The sequence below is a fragment of the Lutra lutra genome, chromosome 10, assembly GCF_902655055.1.
Source record: "Lutra lutra chromosome 10, mLutLut1.2, whole genome shotgun sequence".
NCBI lineage: Eukaryota > Metazoa > Chordata > Mammalia > Carnivora > Mustelidae > Lutra > Lutra lutra.
In genome coordinates this window covers 54,224,306-54,247,520 of record NC_062287.1, presented here as the reverse complement: position 1 = coordinate 54,247,520, position 23,215 = coordinate 54,224,306, and the positions used below count along the sequence as shown (strand labels likewise).

Genomic DNA, 23,215 nt, shown 5'->3' with positions numbered 1-23,215 from the left:
TAAACTGTTATCTTTTTCATAACCTGAATAGGTAAAGTGTCCTGATTTAACACATCTGTCAGCCTTGTCCCTGACAGGGAAATGCACTGCCACCTATCATTAAGACCTGTACTCTGCAAATGCACCTCAATCTGTTTTCTGAAACTCAAGTAACACTAACATATCCCAACATAAAATAATTCAGTGACATCTCGGCATAATTAATTCATTTACATTTTGGCTATCAACAATTACACAAACCCTGAAAATTTGTAACAGGGTCATAGAGCACATAATATTTTAAAAAAATGAGTTAGATAAACCTTATTATTTAGAAATTACTCAATTAAAATGTCATTTATATACCCCAAGCAGTAAACCATAAACCACGCCCCCCAAAAAAAACCTGTCTTCAATTGCAAAGGTGTTATTTTTGAAAAAAGAATTTACCACAAGAATCCACTTTTTCCCCCACCAAAAATCACATACTTGAACTTTAAGCAAAATTCACATTTTATTTAAGTTGAAATAAACTATACAAAATTGATCTTCTTCACCAAAAATAACAGCAATATTTTCTGTATTATTCCTAGATAAACCACAAAACACTTACTTTTGTAGGTTTTCCAGGTTTTGTTTATAAATCAAGATGAGGCAGTAGATATAGTCATGGAAAAAGACAGAGGAAAACAGACAAATCAGTTGTCAGTATCCATGGCCTCTGATCCTGCCTTGACCATGAACAGAGGCGTTCAACATATACCTGCTAAAAAGCTTATAAAGTCGTAGGTGTTTCAACATACACGTGCTAAAGAGCTTATGAAGATGTAGGCTCAACAAAGGAATGTAAACAGCAACAACCCAATGTGGAACAATGGCAGGCTCTCCCATTCAAACTTTAACTGTAACTTGTTCTGTTAAGTTCATTTGATAAAGATAAAATCTCTACTGCATCCTTGCTTGGCAAGCTCACGTGTTTCTGTCTGGTAACTCCCTGAACTGTCCATTACAGATTTTTAACATACTAACATTCCTACTACTCAAGGGTCACTCATGAGCTTCTTGTAACATTTTCTAAAATGTATCCCTTCCCCCCCATACCTCTTCAAAATCTTTATTTTCTAAGAAGTGATAACTCAATACCCGACAATTGGATCCAGTGATAATAAATGTTATGTCTAAAATGACTTAACTAAAACAATTCCCAAGTGCCACTAGCAGAAATCCCACAGAAGTGTAATGTGGCACTTTGAATGCTATCTTCTGGAAGAACAGTTATGTCTCCAAAGCATGAGAGTTTAAACAGGGGCCATTTAAACAGGCAGATTATCAATGGCTAATATACTCAATGAGAGGTCAGTATGTCAAGATATTCAGTGATTAAGTGGCCTACATACACCTGACAGCTTTTCCGTAAGATGTTTTCAAATTTCTTACAGATTTTTCCAAATATCAAACATAAAAGAAAGCCTACTTTAAACGTTTCTTAGGTATTTTCAATGTTTTCTGAGTTATCTGTAGGAAGCTCTGACTTAGTTGTATAGAGTTTGATATATGTGTCCACCATTAAATCGAGATCATGTTTTATGTCAAAATTTATGTTAAGCAAAGCCAAGTTACTTGACCTCTGGTCTGTCAAAGTGTTCCTCAGGTATGCTTTGAGACGCTTTCTCCCATTTTCATAGCGTTCATTCTCAACCTTCATCACAGGAAGAATACACAGGACTTTCAGCAATGCATAAACATTAGGAAAAAACTTGATGTCAGGTAGATGGAGGGCTTCATAAATGGTAGATGGAAGCTCTATATCTTTCCCTCTGTGTTTCCATTTGATTCTCCAGCAATGCAGCTCAGCTGAGAGTGTGTCAGGATTGGGCAAGTCACTTCTGTACATGTCAGCATGGTGTTCCTCTGATGTATTAAATTTGAGCTGTCCCATGACAGAGGGTACAAGAGATAAGCATTTAAGAGCTTTGAGGTGCTGTTCTGAGAATATATCTTTCAGTTCCTGAATAATGTGTTCCACTGTTGGAACACTTAGAGTTTCTTTATAGTAACTCTCAGAGGTGAGCTGAGATTCCAGGTTACCTTGCTGGGCTCTGCGGAATTTCCCGGGGAGTTTCATCTGAATATCAAGTTTAGTTGCCAAATTTGTGGCTTCTTCAAACCAAAATTCATGATAAACTTCAATATTTTCCATCACTTCATTTAGTGAATGCAGCACTGCAGTCAAGCTACTGGCTGCAAAGAAGACGTCAGAGGTCTGCCCTTGGAGATTTTTCCCAAAGGCTCTTGTAAAAGATAGAACATTTTTAAGAACAACAATGGTAACGATGAAATCAAAATCTGTTACTGCACTGCAGAGTACAAAAGCTCGACCAGCTATATAGTTATTCCACCTAATATTTGTATCACTATTTATACCATCTAAACATAAAACAAGTGCTTGTAGGAGGTCCACTAAAATTTCAAAAGCATCATGCCTGCCTGTCCACTGAGAATGGCAGATCTCCTTCAGTTCTTTACCCTTTTCCTCATTGTTCTGAAAGAGGACAGATATTACATTGTCAAGCTCCAAAAGCAGTTGTGGAGATCGATGGAAGAAAGAACAAACTTCCTCAATTGTTCCTAACGCAACAGATACTCCCACAACAGGCACTGATTTTGCCAGCCACATATTTAAGGCACAGGAAGAGCAAAGTGTGTAGACAGCTTGGGGATATTTCTCTAAAAGTCTAGAAGCAACAACTTTCATTTTGGAAGAAAATCCACTGGACACAATGTAAGCCTGGCCACGACAATACTCCATGTTTAACCCCCACTTCTCAGTTATCGTAGTGTGAAATTTCACAGCCAAAATTTCTGCATCAGCTTCATAAGGCAAGAAGCCCACAAATTCCTCTCTCAGGTTATGAGATTCATCAACAAACCTCACCAACACAGGCAAGTGTTCTTCTCCTGCTATGTCCACTACATCATCAGTGATGATGGAAAAGAAGTGCGAGTCTCTCACTTCCCTGAGAGTTTCTTCCCGAATGCAGCTCTCACAGATCTCTAGCATCTGTTTCTGCTGTGTTTTCGAGCAGAACAATGTGTTAACTGCTGTTGTCTCAAAGCGCTTTCTCAGAACCTCTTCACCAGAATTTATCCGGCACTCCAGCAGCGCTTGAAAGTTATCAGGAGTAAAGAGACCCTCTGGGATTTCATCAGTTTCATGCCCATCCAGAGGTATGTTTTGTTTTCCCATAAGAATCAAAATTTCAAATAGAGATTTTAAGTATTCTTTGTTTTCCTTCTCTTCAAGGGTTAAAGGTAAAATATCTTCATCCTGTTCCTCACCCCCTTCTTCTGCACTAGGATTCTGAGCGTTGCTATTGTTTATTTCTTTATGTTTTGGTTCCTGTTCAGAAGTTTCATCAACTGGAAAAAAAAATTAATTTTATAAAAAGGCTCAGGAGGAACCATACATACAATGAAAATTGTATTTTTGATTGGTTAAATATTTAAAATTCACAAACTCATCCATTCAACATTCAAAGGCACCTACTGGACCACAGACTAGGGTACAGAGGTTACAATAAGGCACACTCTAGAGGAGGAGACAAAAACCGTATTACAGATCTATTTTAATCCTACAGTGAATGTTGTAAGAGAGAAATGATTTCTTATATACTTAACAAGGCATGTGACATAAAATATATACAGAGCTCTAACAGTCTGTGCCCTCAGAAAAAAGAAAAGGAAGAGAACTAGTATTTACTGAGGCACTGTGTTGGCATTTTATACATATCACATTATTCCTTCTACAGGCAGGTGCTATCAACCCCATTTGATAAATGAGGAAAGTAAATAACCGCCCGAGGTCACAGATATGGTTAGAAGGATGGAAATAAAATTCAAATCCAAGCCTGTGTGGCTCCAAGATCCAGGCTGATGCAGCTTCTGTGAAATTAAGCTACATTTTTATATGGAAGAGGAGAGTGATACAAGCCAATAAAACATAAAGTATATTCAGGCAATTTTTTAAACTTTATTTATTTTATATTCAGGCAATTTTTAAGGCTAATATTAGACTACTAGAAGTATCTTTGTATTTGGATAGGAAAACCGAGGCTCTGAGGTGAGTGCCCTGCCCACTGTCATACATATAACCTTGCAAGTCCTGGACCCTGTGGTCCCATCTAGGCTCATTTTCCGATTAATCATCACGGGACCTTAGAAGCTCCAACAACAAAATGAGTATAATCGCCCAAATCTGGCACCCGGTGTCAAGCCACTCTTCTTCTGTCTAGAATATTCTAGAATATTCTGTCTAGAATACTCTAGGTCTCCTCTCTGCAGGACTACTTTGAGAATTAAGTCAATTAAGAAAAGCACTTAGAATAAAGACTGGGTACACAGTACACATAAAGACTTACATTAATAATAACAGCAACACAGTAGTAGGAGGAGACAGAGAAAGGAGGAATAATAGCAATCACTGACAAGAACGAAAACAACTTCTGGTCCTCATTTTTTGTTGACAGAGATCATCTATCAGTACCCTGCAGAAAGGCTTCTGACTCCCATTCTCTCTTAGGTTAAGTGTTCCCATAGCATTTACTCCTTAAAAATGTATCAGGAACTTATCATGAGGGTGCCTGGGTGGCTCAGTTGTTAGGCATCTGCCTTTGGCTCAGGTCATGATCCCAGGGTCCTGGGATCGGGCTCCCTGTTCAGTGGGGAGCCTGCTTCTCCCTCTGCCTCTGCCTTTGGCTCTACCTGCTTGTGCTCTCTCTCTCTGTTGGATAAATAAATAAAATCTTTAAGGAAAAAAAAAAGAAAAAGAAGTTATTATGCACCACACACTGGGTAGACGCAGATTCTGCTCTTGTCCTTCCTGCTGCCTCTCCTTCCCTATTCTGGGCCATTCTGTCTGTGTGTCTGCTACTCCTACCACACCAAGAGCACAGCCCTAGTGGGGAGAAGGCAAAATGTATGGCACAGAAGCACTCAATCAAGAAACTAAGCTAACACTTTAGTCTCACAGACAATTCCAGACCATGGGACAATGCCTACCACACACTTACATCATTCTCACGGCAGGTTTTGGACATAAAACATAATTATTTGTCCTTACCAGGTCAAGGCCTTTTTAAAAGACATTCAGAAGTTGAGTCATTAACACTATCACTTACTTTTTTTCTGTTTCAGTGTCCTGATTTCATCTTCACTCTAAATGACAAGAAAAAAGAAAACAACACCTTTAAGAAAACTGAACTCTAGCACATCACTGTAGACTCATAAGTAAAAAGCATATCTTGACTCAAATTTAATTCCTTCAAGAGCATAAATTCCTTATAAGGAAAACATTCTTCAAACAGAGATGACAGAAAAACCAGAAGTATAATTTACTAATGACTCCAAGCTCATAATAAAATACTAGAGGGGAAAGAATACATTGTTTAACTTACTTTATATTTAAATCATCATAATTTTGGGTTACAAGTGTTTGCTGGCTAATAAAAGGCATGAAAGTACAGGATGGGCATTCCAAAGGGTCACAAATCATGTTCCCTACTCAATCCAATCCTGGGGGAATGCCAGGTAAGAGACCACTGCTGGATCCCAGAATCTAACATAAAAGCTACGAACAATCCCTGGGAAGGAGAGTAACACAGCGCAGAATGAAGAGAAATGGATGCACACAGCACAGAGTGCAAGTGGCACATATATACAGGGTTAGACCGAGGAAGGACTTCCCAGTCATGTCCTTTTCTCTCCCTCTAACCCCCAACAATGCTTAAATCACAACCCACCCCATTACTATTCTTGGGCAGACAAACAGCAGTACCAGTGGCAGCTGGAGTTAGCAGGGTACCTGCTAGGCAGCATGGAAACATGATACTGCTAACAAGAAATGTCAACAGGCTAGCCAATCTGGAACATTCCCTCATTAACCTGTGAGTTGCAATTGCAAGGATGGCAGGCAGATCTGGAAGAGTATGTCTGCAATAAGGTATCTGAGGTTCCCAAGGGACAGAATATGGGGAAATGATAGCTATAGGATGGGGAGTTGCTGAGCGTCTTACCGCTGGTACGTATTACTAAGAAGAATGCTGATGTGGAGGACTGTTGTGGAGTGTCAGTGTTCATCTAAGAGAAGTCCCAGAAAAACAAATAAATAAATAGAAGGAAAGAAATGCATGAAGAAATAAAAACTGAGGACTTCTCAGAACTTAAAGATGTAAATCCAGATAATTAAAAAAACCATCTAGACCCTGTTTAGCAAAAATTCAAAATGTCAAATATAAGGAAAAAAAACTAAAGACTTTGAGGGAGAAAAGCAGATCATCTAAAAAGGAGCCAGAATCAGCCTGGCATCAGACTTTAATAGCAATAACAGATGCAAAAACTAGAAAGAATCAGTATTGCACAGACTGTGCATATCCTCTTATGTATCATTTAATTATAACACTCCAAATAAAAATTACAGTAAGGTCTTAAAAATATAAACCCTGTAAACCAAAAACAAAAATAATCCTATGTTAACGGAATAGGGGAATTTACAAAACACTTCTGGTTAATCAATGAAAGCACTACATGTCTAAAATTGTGGGATACAACTAAAACACACTTAGACATTTACAGCTTGAATATACATAAATATGAACTAAACATTCAAGAAGCCAGAAAAAGAGCTAAAAAGTAAATCCCTCAAATCAAGAAGAAATCAATAAAATAGCTCACAAGTGCAGATATCATTGATAAAACTAACCACTATTTTTTTGCAGACTATTAAAATAATCTTAGGTTCAGAAAAAAACAAGCATTCCAAAATCCTAGCTGCAGTTCATAAACTCTTGAGAACAAATGAAACACAAGAAGAGAAAACCAATAAATAAATCAAAATGGCAATCAAAATATTCCCTCACCTACCCCAAGCCCTCTGTTTTATGGTTTAACTTTCAAGAGCAGACAGTATATATATACACCTTACATTAAGTTTCTCTAGAAAAATTAAGAGGAAAAAAAGGAAAGCTATACAACTAATTTTATAAGGCTAATAGAGCCTTGATATCATAACTGGGTAAGAGGAGCACACAAAAAGAAAATCAGAGAACACGTAAAATTATAAATGCAAAATCCTAAATAAAACATTAACTAACTAAATCAAACAAATGAAGAGAGATATACTGCAATCAATTAGGGTTCATCACAGGAATGCAAAGATGGTTCAACATTAGAAAATCCATCAATGTTGTTCACTGCTTTAAAAAAAAATCATGAACTTTTCTACTCAACAGATGCAGTGAAATCTTCTGATAAGTTCAACAAGGTATGATAAAAATTCTGAACATGAGGACAAAAAGGGAATAAAAGGAATTTCCTTAACTTCATAAAAATTATTTAACAATATCAACAACAAATGGACATTTAATGCCACAAATGTACCAGCTGTGACATTCCTGGGATTGTTCAACACAGCACTCTTAGGGGTCTGGACTCAACAGGAACACAGGCAACAGAAAAATTTTAATTATGAGGATAGAAAGAAGAGGCAAATTTGGAGGATGATATACAATCAATCACACAGAAAACTTGGTGGACTATTAGGATTAATAAAAAGGGGTCTTCAAAATTGCTAGAAACAATCTCAACCAGAATACATAATCTATACCAAAAATAACCATAGTGTATTTAGGAAGTAATTTAAGGAAGAATGTACATATTGTTCTCTTTTAAAGAACTGCAGCAAAAACCCTGATTTTTTTCTAATTTTTTTACTTTGTGTACTCCTAAAAGTATTTTTTAAATTTTAAATTTATTTTAAAGATTTTATTTATCTGAGAGAGAGTGCACAAGCCAGAGCCAGAGCGGGGTGGGAGGGGGTAGAAGGAAAAGCAGACTCCCCACTGAGCAGGGAGCCCGAATCAGGGCTCAATCCCAGGACCCTGAAATCATGACCTGAGCCAAAGAGAGGTTTAACCAACTGAACCATCCAGGTGCCCCTAAAAGTATTCTAATAGTGTTTTCAAAGAACTAGTATTTAGTTTTGTCAATAACTGCTATTACTTGATAGCCGTTTTTTTCTGTTTATAGACAGGACTAATTAATACTGCAAAGATGGTAATTCAAAGCATTCATGATGAAAATCCCCATACAATTTCTATAACCTGACAAAAAGAATTCTCAAATTCATCTGGAGGGATAAAGATCCACAAACAGCTAAGACAATTTTGAAAAAGAAGAGTTAAGAAATCACTGTATTTGAAAGCAAGATATATTATAAAGCTATGGTAATAAAGACATACAAACTCCAAATCAATGAAAGATATAAATATGAAAGGTAAACATAGAAACAGAAAAAATGAGGAATATTAGATAAATGTTGTCTTTAAAAAGCACACAGCAGGCAGAATGAAATGACAAATATTAAATACACTAGCATGGATACCAAAAACAGAGGAAATGAGAATGGTAATACCGGAAGGAGGAAGAAAAAATAAAATAAGGGTCTCGCCAGTGGCAACAAAGACAGAAGGTCATGGACTGAGGAGTCTCAGTAATTTAATGTTGTTCACCTAATGTCAACAAAAAAAAACCAAATAGGTTTCAAGCATTAGAACTAAAGGATATCGGGGCGCCTGGGTGGCTCAGTGGGTTGAAGCCTCTGCCTTCGGCTCGGGTCATGATCCCAGGGTCCTGGGATCGAGCCCCGCATCGGGCTCTCTGCTCCGTGGAGAGCCTGCTTCCTCCTCTCTCTCTGCCTGCCTCTCTGCCTACTTGTGGTCTCTGTCAAATAAATAAATAAAATGTTTTAAAAAAAAAAAAACACTAAAGGGTATCAAAGGAATATAAAAACATGCATAAATGATGCCATATACAGAGATTTAAAAGCTTTTTCTAACTCTGTCAGTACTTAATAGTGACTGAACCTCTACATAAAAGTATCCATGTCTTAACTTTTATTTTTTTAATTTTTATTCTTTTTTAAAGATTTTATTTATTTATTCATGAGAGAGTGAGAGAGAGAGAGAGAGAGAGGCAGGCAGAGGCAAAGGGAGAAGCAAATGTCCCGCTGAGTGGGGAACCAGAAGCAGGACTCAATCCCAGGACCCTGGGATCATGACCTGAGCCAAAGATAGACGCTTAACCAACTGAGCCACCCAGGCGCCCCCCACCCCCACCATGTCTTAACTTTTATACCTTCCCTTTCTTTATCCCTTTGTGCTGAATTCTGGAAATACCCCTCAGCTCCAGTTTCCTTACTGTAAAAGAAAAGGTAGTGTTTCCCTCCCCCTCCCCTGGAAGGGAATGTGCTAGTGGTCTATAACTGACAGCATATTTTGGCCCAAGGCAATGAGTATCAACAGGCTAAATCAAAAGGCTAAATTAGAAAAAGACTTCCCAATTTAAGTATTAAACTAATTGTCTCACATCCATGCTACTTCAATAACCACAGTACTCAATTCCCATGCTACCTTTGAAATAAAGACTAACTTGGGTTCAATTTTAACATGAACGCATCTATATTTGATTTCATAGTATTATGGGGCATGGGAAAGCCAAAACTATATTGACATACCAATTCTTTTATTCGTTTTCTGTGTCTACTATGTGGATTGTTCAAATGACTGGTAAGATCAAATATTGTTGGTATTGCATTATCTCGAAGAACTGTCCTATAAGGACTCTGAAAAAGAAAAATATGTTAACTCAGAGACAGTCTGTAAGAATGTATTCCACATAAAAGAAAATGCTACGTTAATGACTTCCCCAGTACTCCTTCAACTCCAGCTCTAAAGTGTAGAGACTTGCAGAATGACAATGTCAGTCCAGAAGAGCTTATTATTTCTAACTCTTTTTGCATTTGCCCTTCTGGCAATCTTACTATTTAAAAAAAAAAAAAAAAAAAAGGGAACGGAACTGATGGTATGCATAAAAAATTAAATGTATTTGCATCTTGCATATATACTTCTAATTCATCCTCCCAGTGACTTCATCTATTCTGCCCTTCTATGAGCCTACCAAATCTACAGCAGGAACAAAAGTTTCTCAATCTATCCTTTGTATATTCTTAGTAATTTTTTCCTTCTTTACCTGATGTTCACTCCACTTTCACTACTATTACTGAGAAGCATCAAGGTATAGTGAAATAATATTGGACTGGGTTGGACCCAGGAGACCCAGGAACTAGTCCAAATTCTACCAGTTACTCACTGTAAGATCCTGGTCAAATACTTTCCCTTTCTGGACCTCAGTTTCCTCTTCTGAATAAAATTCAAGTATTAAACTAGACCAATATTTCCTAAAATGAAATGATTCACATACTAATGATAAGGCTTGCATTCCATCATCTGCACTTTTACATAATCCACTCGTTTTTAAAGTTAGCATTGTCTTAGGCAATACAAACTATAAAATAATGATTTTGATGAGCTACGTATATTTTTAACACATAGTGAAACTCCTAAAATAAAAATTAACTCATATGCCACTTGAATTCATTCACAACCATGATATACATAATTGGATTTTGCAAACACTACACTAGGTATTTCTAAATTTCTAATTCTAACATTCTTACACTGGAGGATGACTATTCTCTATTCTAATTCCTGTTAACCTAATCCAACCTGGCTATAAACTGGATGTTGACGATCTTCAACAGCCAACCCAGAGGTCAGGTAGGGTCAAGAAGCTTATTAACAGGAAGAGTAACATAACTGCAGTCTAGTCTAAAGAAACAGTGCCTTTAATTTCTTCACAGGTCTGCACTGATAAAGACACATACTCTTCTTTTCAAAAAGCTTTCTTGGGAGCAGTGATTATTTCAAAGCTAACTATTAAAGCATGTTCAAAGTATATGCCAAAGAAAAATAACAACTGTATTTTTTTTTTTACCAAGGGAAGGAAAATTAGGATGATATGAAGAAAAAAATACATCACTAAAGGGAACACACTATCTCGGGTATTATCTAAAGAGTGTTAAACATATTTGGGAAGTACTTCTATTCAGAGTCAATATTTTCCATTTCAACCCCATGCCTCATGGAAAACACAAAGAAGAAAACCTTTTTTTTTTTTTTTAATCTATTTCTTAATGATACTCAACTTCTAGTGCTGGGCCAATTATCCTGAGTCTACCAGGAATTTTGAATAAGATTGATTAGGGATACAATCACTGAAGGGAGCAGAAACTATACCATACCCCAAACATTTCACCTTTCCTGCTTAGCAAACATGTCACGACATACAAACATACACAGTCAATTCTTGATACCTTACCAATTATTAAATAAGGAGAGGAGGGATAATACATTCCTAATGCATTTCTTAAATTTAAATCAAATTGATTTGCTATAAAGCAAAGATATTACAGACCAAAAAAAAAACATGAATTAAAAATATGTTACTTTTTATAAATACTGACTTAAAAGTTCACATGCAAAAAAGAGCTATATTCAATTTATGTGCACGACAATTTTAACTCAGTATCAAGATTTAATCGTTAACTGCTGAACTAAGGTTTGAGCATAAAGCAATGCTCTTACTCTAGCATTAAAGATAATATTTGGCTTTGGTTGAAGTAGCCATGAATGTTTAGTGATGAAACTTTCAATGCCAAATTAATCAAATCAAACCTCTCAAACATTTGGATATCTATACCATATAAGCCCGTTTTTAATAGCAGTGTCTTCTTCTACATGTGTAGAAAGAACTTCTTCTCGTACTTGCATTAACTTATTCAAGACTGAAGAATCATGTGGAAATTTAAAAAGCAAAAATAGCTCATCTTTCTGTTCTATGCTCTGACTAAACAAAAATATGGGTGAACTATTAATTTTACATTTCTTACATTAATCTCACTGGAATTGTCTAATAAAGAGACCATATTTATTACTAAAATAAAAATGCATATGGCTTGTATATTTAAAATAATAATTTGGGATATTTTTACTTAATGTCAAGAACATAAAAATGGTTTGCCTTTTAAACATATGAAATCCCTTATTTTGGTTGATCATTATTACCCTCTTAACAAAGCAAGGCAAAAATATCCCTCAAATATTTGTGATTAAACTGTTGAACCGGAATTGGCTCACCTCCCAATGACTTCACAAGTATCTGCTTCAATTAATTTTGAGAAATAAAATAACCCAATCATTCTTTAGTTTTCTGATGCCTCTGCAAAATGTATCTGAAAAAAATATCAAAATAAATTGCTGCGTAACAATATATAGTGTATCTTCAAATCAAGTTTATGTCTATCCCAATATCTGAGATGATACATTAGTTATACCTAAACAAGAATATATTATTTAACAAAACTGTCTTCCTAACTAGTTTTTAAAGTGTTTCAAGTCTGCTTCATTTCAATCAAATCTGCCCTATTTGTGTCTCTAATAATTCACAGCAACGACAGAACCACAGAGGGTTAAAAATGTTAAAATCTCAGGAATTATGTGGTTTAATCTCCTTATTAGATTTTGGGGCCCAGAAAGGGAAAGTGACATGGCCAAATTCACATCGTTAACAGTAGTAAGGATGAGAGATCCTGGTCTTGATATGAAATTGAAAAATACTGATGGAAAATTTTTTTCAAATTAAATATATAATTTGCTTCTTGTTGTAACTTGAACATAAAAATAAGGGTGGGTTCTAACAGTACATATGAAAACATGAAAACAAAGAGCTCCATTTCTCAATGAAGATTTCACTCATGAAAAAAGCTCTGGAGAAGATGCTCCAAGTAAAAATGCAAACTCTACCTTAAACATACACTTTAATAATTACCAAAAATTTTCTGAAGGTTGCATAAGAAAAGTAAAAGTGGCAACCTCTGGTGAGTAGGAATGGGGCATCAGAAACAGGTGGGGTTAAAAAAAATCTCAGGTTTTAAAGAACACAATAGATACCAATCAGCTCCGAATTTGTCTTCGACTTTAAAAAAAGTGGTAGGGTGCAAGGATACACCCCAACATTAATAAAGATTTACATTTTCAACCGGATACTGAGTGAGAGAGAGAGAGAAAACAAACAACTCAAGCCCTTCTATTACTTACAGTTCTACAGATCATAGAGGTCTCAAAGTGTTTGGCACATAATCGATAATGTTTATTTAGTTGATCAGGCGTTTTATCTTCTAAGTCTGCTCTCCTACAATTCTCCACCCACTTCTGGCATCTATAAATAAAACCAAAATACAGTTATGAAAATGAGTTCAATGTATATTTTAGCATTCATCTATAAGGCAAAGATATATCATAGACGATGGATTCCTGCTCCCCTTTCTCTGCAGAACATAATTTGGAGAAGCTGACTGATAACAAAATGAGAGCTAAAAGAAACCTTAGAAATCATTTAGTACATTCAATTATAGACAAGCTTAAGAAGTAACATGCTCAGAATCCTGTACAAAATCAGCAGTAAAACTAGAACTTAAATCTGAGTCTTTCAATTCCCAGGACATCCTTGCACCAGAGAGGACTTAATTATCAGCAGTTCAACCAAAAACTCGCACAACCATGAGACCCATGGCCTAACATTTCCCAAGGATATGAAACAACACTGTCATTGCAAAAAATTAGTAAATAGATGTTCTAAAAATCATTTAGAGTTTCTTCTAGGAGCATGATGGCCTGTGTTCATTTGCCTTATTATGAACATGATTTATTCTCTACAATCTTGTACAACATGTACAAGATTAGATTGGCAAGCTCCATGACTGCAGGGATTCTACACAATCTAGTACACAGAAGGTGTTGAAGTTAGTGAACAAGACAAAGTCCATGCTCTTTTGGTGTTTATAAATCTGCAGAAAAACAAATAATAATAATGACAACAACGATGATGATGATGCACACTAAGCACTTGCTATAAGCCAGACACTGTTCTAAGTCCTTTACAAAAGGGGTACATTATACCCTGTATGTAGATGAAGAAATGAAGGCACAGAAATGTTAATTTGCTAAAGCTCACAACTAATCTTTCTTTCCTTCATTCCTCAAGTTTCTAGGAATAAAAATGCTGTCACAGTCACAAATTTGAAAACATGGGGGGCCTGGGTGGCTCAGTCATTAAGTGTCTGCCTTTAAGTTAGTCATGATCCCAGAGTCCTGGGATCAAGCCCAGCATTGGGCTCCCTGCTTGGCAGGGAGCCTGCTTCTCCCTCTCCCACTCCCCCTGCTTGTGTTCCCTCTCTCGCTGTGTCTCTCGCTATCAAATAAATAAATAAAATCTTAAAAAAATATTTGAAAACATGGTTTATTTTATAATCACATTATAGTATATTATGTCTTAATATTACAGCTTACCCCTCCACACATACACGCTCTGACACTTAATTCCCTCTACTCTCAATATGTAAAACCATGGTGAAATGTTGATTATCTAACTGAAACTAAAACCACACCTAAATTGCACAGCATTTCATTCAGCCAAGAAGTGTTACTGCACAGTAATGATACCTAAGATGTCCATATTTTAATATTTTTACACGGTTGTGCAATATGATTTCATAAACATTTCATGTCTCAACATCTAAATATTTAGCACAGAAACTGCCTCACTAAAAAATAATTTGCCATACTGCTACAGCTGTTTGTTTTTCAATTCTTAGATCTCTGAAGAACTTCCATACAGAATACTACTGTCTGTATTATCTCTGAACTAAGTTGAGACAGATTCCTGATACGACAAGCATTCAGATTCAGTCAAGGATAGGTCGGGCAGACAGCTCAAATAGCTACATCTATGTCTGCCATATCAATACCTAGAAGTAAATCTAGTGAAAGATGTGCAAGACCCTCTAACTGAAAAAGATTTTAAATAACTTCAATGAGGGATATACAAGTTCATGGATTGGTATATGGAATTCTAAAGATATCAATTCCCCTCAAATTGATTTATGAGTTCAAGCCCCATGTTGGGTATAGAGATTACTTAAATAAACTTAAAAAAAAAAGAGAGAGAGAAATTAGATGTCATAAAAAAATATGCAAAACTCATCTATGGTGATTATGCAGAAAAAAAGTTAATTAATATAGGAGCTCTGAGATTGCTATCCTTAGGAAAGGCCCGCTCGTAAAGACAGCCTTTTGGCTGGTGCCTGGAAGAAACTTGGTTAATAAATAGTTAATTTATAGTTCCCTACACTGGTTAATAAATAATTAATAAATAGTTCCCTACACTGACATAAAACTTAATAAATAGTTAATAGTTCCCTACACTGACATAAAACTTAATAAATAGTTAATAAATAGTTCCCTACACTGACATAAAACTTTCCCTAACTGATAAGGTGGCTCATTGTATTTAGGACTGTAGGAACAACATGATTTATTTTTTTAAACAATATTTTTATACTGAACATCTGCCTTCCTTCTGGGAGTCTAGAATTTTAATATACCCTTGTCAGAGAGTGTCTGTGTGACTACCTTGCAATAAAAACTTTGGGCACCAGGAGCGCCTGGGTGGCTCAGTTGTTAAGTGTCTGCCTTCCTCTGCCTTCTGCTCAGGTCATGATCCCAGGGTGCTGGGATAGAGCCCCACATCGGGCCCCATGCTTGGTAGGAAGCCTGCTTCCCCCTCTCCCTTGTGTTCTTGCTCTCACTGTCTCTGTCAAATAAATAAATAAAATCTTTTTAAAAGGGGGGGGCACTGGATCTCTAATGGGCTTTTCTAGGTGGAAATATGTTCTGTATCTCAAACATTACCTGGGTATTCATTTTATAAAAATTCATCAAGTTCTAGACTACTGACTTTACATTCTTTTCTATGTATGTCATGTATCAATAAAAGATTCCCTCACTCTGTCCCTCATTCTCAATAACCAACTAATCTGATTGTATCCAGTAGGACAATGACTCACACTAGGGATAGTGGCATAATGACTGAGAGAACCTCGGGGGAGAGGGAGTTTGGGATATTAGTAATAGACTATTTTTTTTCTAAATCTGGGCGAAAGCTTCATGGACAGGTCACCCTGAAAATCCAACAAGCCATGCAACACTTATGATTTCTGATGGTCTTGCATATATACATTTTATATCAATAAAGTTATAAAAATTATATATGACAAGCTTTTTACATATATGTGTACACAGATGTATACACACATGTGTATATATACTTAAATGCTTTTAAGGATATACATAATTATCTCTCAAATTGACCACTGTCTCCCCTTTCCTAGCTCTCCCTCTTATTATTTTGCACCCTGTACTCCCAGACTCTGTAGCCTTTTCCCTTAGCAGAGTGAAATGATTCTCTGAATCCATCTAACTTCCAAACTGGTCTTTTGCCTTTCCCTAACCCTTTCTCTACACTGCAGAGTAAACGTTTTTGTTTTTTATTTTTTAAGATTTTATTTATGAGAGAGAGAGAGAGAGAGAGAACGCACACATAAGAGAACACAAGTTGGGGGAAAGGGAGAAGCAGACTCCCCACTGAGCAGGGAACCCAACATGGGACTCACAGGTCTCAACCCCAGGACCCTGGGATCAATGACCTGAGCTGAAGGCAGACACTTAAAAGACAATCACCCAGGTGCCCCTCAAATATTTCTTGAAGGAAACTTTTCCTGATTCAGGTGTGTATACATATGTATAGAACTATGTATACGCACACATAGGAAACACTCTCCTTCCTCTCTGTATATGGTCTCTCAACATCCTTTACTTATCTATATTATTACCATCAGTATAAATGTGCCCTAGTATCTCCCATCTAAAAAATTCCATTAACCTGGATCCTCTGCAAAGCAAAACTTCAGCCCATTTTCACAGTCTCCACTTTGTCTCACATTCTTTCCTCAATCAATTCCAAGGAGGGTTCTACTTTACCTCTTTTCCACTGAAATTGCTCAGTGTATGAATGATTTCAATCCTGCCAAATCCAATGGTCACTTTGTATCCTCATTTTAATCACCCTTTCAGAACCATTCAGCCTTTTTGTGTATTTTTCCCTTTGATGGTCTCCTACTTGCAGCATTTCCAAAAACATATTTTAAGAAACTCTAGTCAACTGTTTCATTAAAATAAAAAAAGTTTCATGGTCAAATAAGTTTCAGTAATATTACATATTTTATTATATTCTTGGGGTTTCAGATGTTTCTGTGGAACTTTGAACACATTACTTAATTTCTCTGTGCCTGCTTTGGTCATCTGAAAAGCAGGGACTATCTCAAAACCTATTGCAAGGGTTAAATGAAATAATGTACATAAAACACATAGAACACTGCCTGGAACATAGAATATGAAGTATTCTGTAAGAAGTATTATCATTACAACTCACAGCGTTGGTTGGAGGATTAAATGAGATATGAAAACACTTTAAGATCATATTTTATAGATATGATTCTCAAACTTCACAGTCTTTTTACCCTCTTACTGAGGACCCAAAGAGCTTTTGTTTATCAATATTTATCACTATATCAATATTTATCATCTATAAAACCAAATACACTTTTAAAATAGCTATTAATTCATTAAAAGTTGCAATCCCATTATATATTAATATAGGTAATATTTTAATTAAAAATAACTGCATTTTCCAAAACAAAAAAAAATTTTGTGAAAAGTGGCACTGTTTTCCATCTTCGCAAATCTCTTTAATGCTAGATTCTCACATCTGCTTTTGTATTTTATCTGTTGCCATATGTGATTTTGGTTAAAGTATATGAAGAAAATCTGGCCTCACACTGCTATGCAATTAAAAAGGTAATTAAAATATTCCTCTCTTACCCACATTACTATGGATACTCTTTAATACTACACAAAAACTCCACAAGTGGTGGTTTCTTAAAGATGAGTTGTGATATGTAATCTAACACCAGACCAATGAGATTTCTCACTTTATTACACTGAAATCTCTTGGTGTATCTTATACTTTGAATAGTGCTTTTTTTTTTTAAGATTTTATTTATTATTTATTTGACAGAGATCACAAGAAGGCAGAGAGGCAGGAACAGAGAGAGGAAGGGAAGCAGGCTCCCTGCTGAGCAGAGAGCCCGATGTGGGGCTCGATCCCAGGACCCTGGGATCATGACCTGAGCGGAAGGCAGAGGCTTTAACCCACTGAACCACCCAGGCGCCCCTGAATAGGGCTTTTATCTGTGCATGTCTTTGTGAAATTATGAATTGACCAATTTGGAAAATATCAGTTCAGCCAGTTATGCAAACCACCCTTATACAATTTATTTAAGAAATCACGTTTATCAATATCACCATCAATCTCAACAGGAAAGTCTTAGAGAGTTGTCAAGCTCAAAGTGGTGCATTTAAATTTTCCAAAATTCTAATTTTTGCTTGAATGTCCATTGTTTCCCTTGAAGGGGCAGCCTTCCATTCATTTCTGAGAAAATGTCTACCACACACTGGCATCTGTATAATCATACTTAGGAAATTTAGAAAATATAACAGACAACTTTTCAGAGCAATGATGTTACCATGTTATGGACCTCCTCGGAAACTTCAGTGCACATTCCTGAAAGAATGAGCATGAAAAAGGCAAATAATGTCAGTTTTTACCCTGTGGATTCCTTGAAAGTCTTGGGGGACCTTCATGAGTGCCCCAAAAAACCACTGTTCTGCATTTTACAAGGCAGAGTACATCAATTCTCAATTTACTTTGATTATGGCCAAAAGAACCTTGGAAGACCTCACCACCTTAGGAGTGAGTTAAAACTAATTGCCTGAGAAGGAAGAAGAGGGCTTCAGTTGCCCAACTCGCTCTAATAGGAGCAATTCATTAGTTCTACTTGTACCTTCACCTCATCTGGGTATGAGCTCTACTATAAGCTGCCCCTAGATTCCTGTCAAGCCTTGGCATTAATCAAGCCATCCTCGAGTGATCCAGTTTTAGGCAGGTTTTTTTTTTTTTTTAACTTTAATTTTAGGTAATCTATGATCTCTCTACCATTGTCTTAAAGTAAGTAGATTCAATTATTTTATAGTTTAAAAAAAAAGAAAGATATGTAATGGGGATAAAAGGCACAGCATAGGGAATATAGTCAGTGTTACTGTGACAGCACTATATGGGGACAGGTGGTAGCTACACTTGTGGTGAAACTGCATAATGTATAGACTTATAGAATCACTGCACTGTACATCTGAAACTAATGCTGAATGTTGTCAACTATACTTCAATTAAAAAAACTAAAATTAAAATAAAAAAATAAAAAGCACATTAATGCCACTTTTTCTGAACCAATAAAAGGTACTGTATTTTGGGAAATTCTGCACTGTGCCCTTTATTAACTACACTTTTGAATTTTAAATTACTTCAAATAGCTCTTTATAAAAGCGTCCATGGAATTTACAAATAAAACAAAAAGAAATATACCATTTAATAACATTAAATATACTACATTTTTAGTTAACAATTATTAGTTAATTTTTCAAGGACAGGTTGGCAATGTCACCTTTTATCAACCTTCCCTACAACTCATTTACAGAAAAAAAAACTAATTATAATTAATAACCCTAAAAATACTATCACTAATTCAATGCACACTTCTGAAAACTACTTCTTTATTATAATTCTGGGCACAGTAAAGAAGAAACTGTCAAAAACATAAGAATCTGGAATCCTTAGTATGAGGAGATTTGGTTTGGATAAAATAGGATCTTGAAGATATTATGTTAACTAAAATAAGGCAGACATAAAGGACAACTGTATGATTCCATTTTCATGACGTACACAGAACACACAAATTCATGGAGACTGAAAGCGGATGGAGCAGGGTAGGGGGTAGGGAAAGAGTTACTGCTTGCTTGGGGTAATGAAAAAACTTTTGAAATGGGCAGTGGTAATGGTTGCACAACACTGTGAATGTAATTAATGCCACTGAATTATACACTTAAAAATGGTTAAAATGACAAATTTTATGTTATATATCTTAACAAAATGTTTAAAAATAATGTATACTAAACAATATACATTAATACTGTATAACGTATATTAAAATGCACTTAATACACATTTTAAATGGGTGAATTGTATGGTATGTGAATTTTATCTCAATAAAAATGTTTTAAAAAATTAAGAAAAGTTCTTAATTTAGTCTCGAAATATTCAAAGCAGTCTAACATAGAAAATGGCACAGATTTGCTCAGTATGACTGTAGGAACATAACTAGGACCTCCAAAGCATAAATTATAGGGAGGCATATTTCCACTCAATACAAGGAAGAAATAATAGCTAAAGGTGTCCAAAATCTTGAAGCATCCCTTCACAAAGCAGAGAACAGTCATTGGAGGTGTTTTAGCAAAGGCCCCCGTCAGGAATGCACAGGGCCCTAAAGGGTCCATAAATACCTTGACAGTGGAATGCAAAATTGTGTCTCTGTCTTTTCTCAAGTTAGGTCCTTATGTTAGATTCTCAAAGGGGATAGAATGCACTAGATCTAAAAATTCCTTCCAAATTTGAGACCGTACACCCCTATAGGTCATACCTCCTCCCCTCTAAGGAGTGTAATGAAAAGAGCATTTGCTACAGTATACAGACACAAATGACCTGTGGTCCAGAATCAACTAATGTTGCCCTTATTATGAAAGTGAAATATATTCTCAAGATTGCCCTTGGGCTAAAATTTGGGTAAAAGGAAGATAATGCTTAATGGGGTAAGGCCCAGTCAGATTCAGATGTTCCCTTTCTCTGCTCCCATGGAACCCAACAGCTATTCCTCAGTCTTCCAAAGTAGTTCATCCTCACCACCCTGAACTTTAAACACCAGGAATGCCCCAGGGCTCAATTCTCAGACCTATTCCGCTTTACTTACCCCAGAGCATGACATTAAATACCCTCTATAAACTGAGAACACCCATATTTACAGTATCTAGTCTGAAAGTCTCTAAATTCCAGACTATCTTTTTATGGCTTTAGCTCTAAAATATTTAGGTTACTGATCTAAATATGGGCCATTTAAGTTCATTTCTGGATATTCCTAAACATTTATTAAGCTCTTCAAATTTCACATGTCCTAGACCAAACTTTGAATGTCTCCACCAAACCTACTCCTCCCAGACTTCCATAGCTCAGTAAATACTCAGGTTAAAAAAATCTTAGGGTTATTCTTGACTTCCCTTTTTCTCTTACAACCTACATCTAAACCATTAACAAATCCTGTTGGCTTCACCTTCAAAACGTGTCTCAAACACCAGCAGTTTACCACCTCCTCCTCTACTAACCTGGATTACTGCAATTGCCTTTAACTGGTCTTCCTGCTCTCACCTTTGCTTCCCTACAATCTAACAAGCAGCCAGTAATCCTATTTAAAAATATAGTCTCGGGCGCCTGGGTGGTTCAGTGGGTTAAAGCCTCTGCCTTCAGCTGAGATCATGATCCCAGGGTCCTGGGATCGAGTCCCACATCCGGCTCTCTGCTCAGCAGGCAGCCTGTTCCCTTCTCTCTCTGCCTGCTTGTGATCTCTCTCTCTGTCAAATAAATAAGTAAAATCTTTAAAGTATAGTCTCCCTTCTCTAAACCCTTGGATGACTTCCTGTCTCAATCAAAATAAAGACCATAGTGCTTTACATTGCTTATAATGTCCCACACAATTTGCCCCTACCATACAAACACACACTTCACTGGTCTCATTTTTTCCCTCTCCCTCCTTCCTTAAACCAGCTCTGTTGTCCATGGACTTTTGACTGTACCTGTTACATGCATGCCCTAACTTTGCATTTACTGTTTCCACAGACCAGAATGCTCTTCCCCTAGATATCTTCATAGCTGGCCTTCTCAGCTACTTCTGGTCTTTCCTCAAATTCACCTTCTTAGTGAGGCCTTCTCTGATCACCTATTTTAAAATAACAATTATGCCTCCTCTGCTACTCCTTATTCTATGCCCCAACATTTGTCCTTTCTTCAAAGTATTTATCACCATAAGACATACTGTACATACATATTTATTTGTCTATTTTCCTCCACTGGAGTGTCAACTTCAAGAGAGCAGGGGCTCTGATTAGTTCATCTGTACACTTCCAGTGCTCAGAGCAATGCCTACCACATGGTAGGCCTTCAATAAATATTTGTGGAACTAATAAATAGAATGCTATATATTATAATCGCCTTCTTCTATATCTGTCTCCTTAACAGACTGTGAGGTTTCTGCAGGCAGCAACACTGTCTCACTCACATATGAATTTCCAACACCTAACACTAGTGCTGGGCACACAGTTAAGTGTTGGTTCGAAATGAACGAATCAAGAAGAGAGGCCAAAGAAAATTCTTCAGACTTTCACAGTCCCTTCTCCATCACTCTTTAAATATGCGTCAGAGCGTGTGAGTTACCTCAAGGAAGACATTTCAATACCCATTCCCACGCCCACAGGCGTACCCCTCCCCCCAACCCTACCCTCCGTTATCCCCAGGATAACCATCCCCAGGATAACCAAGTAAGACAATGAGTAACGGTCAGAGCCAGAATTTAAACCAGGATCAAATCCTCCGAAGGAAATAATTGTGACTTGACGAGATAAAAGGTGACCGGACTCCAAAAAGAAACACTGCTCCCGGGGGTAATGGCAAGGAGAAGGGCGGGCCCTGGTGACCCTAACTATAGACTCCAAGTCCCTCTTTTGACAGCTGAGGAAACTAAAGCCTAGAGGAGAAAGCGACCCGCCCGAGGTCACCCAAGCAACCTAACCAGGGCGAGAACCCCGCTCATCCCGCCTGCGCGCCGCCCCAGTAGCCTCTTCCTTCGGGTGGTGCCTGCCGCGCCGAGCCCCCGCTGGCGCACGTGCTCCGAGGTCCCCGGGCGCCCGCCGGCCCGCTGCTCCAGGTCCGGTCCCCACCAGCGGCCGAGGCTGGGGTCGACGACCGTGGCCCACTCCCCACGCAGCCCCGGAGCCGGCGGTTGGCAGCGCGCAGCGCGCCCCGCGAAGGTGGGCCCGGGCCGCCGGCTCCGCGCCCGCCGCTTACCTGGCCGGATCCCGCGGGAACCTGAAGAAGGCCAGGTCCGACTGCGTGCTCTTCCTCGTGCAGTTGGGGGCAGCGCAGAAGTTCGGCATCGTCGCCCACCCGCCGGCCGGCCCAGCCCTCCCCTCCCCGCCTCCTCAGGGCAGCCCGCCCGCCCGTCGGGGCCGGGGAGGGGAGCCAGGCCGGCCGGCCGGCTCGGCGAGGCCGGCGCGCCGGGGGGAGGGGCGGCGGGAGAGAAGCCGCAAGGGGCAGGAGGGGCGCCGCGGTCCGAGGCCGGGCTGGGGACGCGGCTCCACAGTGCTGTGAGTGGCCGGGAGGATTTACCGCC

At 37.7% G+C, this 23,215-nt stretch overlaps 1 protein-coding gene across 2 annotated transcripts; it reads right to left on the bottom strand.

The window, feature by feature from the left end:
• Positions 1 to 474: 474 nt before the first annotated feature.
• THAP12 (THAP domain containing 12) lies at positions 475 to 23,024 on the bottom strand. 2 transcript variants are annotated; one of them, XM_047691219.1, is made up of 5 exons: positions 22,891 to 23,024; positions 13,029 to 13,149; positions 9,548 to 9,655; positions 5,157 to 5,193; positions 475 to 3,399 (listed from the first exon to the last, which is right to left on the bottom strand). In XM_047691219.1, the coding sequence occupies exons 1-5, from the start codon at positions 22,977 to 22,979 to the stop codon at positions 1,466 to 1,468; spliced, it is 2,289 nt and encodes a 762-aa protein (XP_047547175.1). In that variant the 5' UTR covers positions 22,980 to 23,024; the 3' UTR covers positions 475 to 1,465. The 2 variants fall into 2 exon arrangements, with proteins under 2 accessions (XP_047547175.1, XP_047547176.1); XM_047691220.1 differs by lacking the exon at positions 9,548 to 9,655.
• Between the last annotated feature and the right edge of the window lie 191 nt (positions 23,025 to 23,215).

Coding starts and splice junctions, on each gene's coding strand:
- THAP12 (XM_047691219.1), bottom strand. CDS start 22,979: ATGCCGAACTTCTGCGCTGCCCCCAACTGCACGAGGAAGAGCACGCAG. Junction 9,656..13,028: donor CCTCTATGATCTGTAGAACT/GTAAGTAATAGA, acceptor TTTCTTTTTCAG/AGTCCTTATAGGACAGTTCT. Junction 5,194..9,547: donor GAAAACGAATAAAAGAATTG/GTATGTCAATAT, acceptor CTTGTCATTTAG/AGTGAAGATGAAATCAGGAC.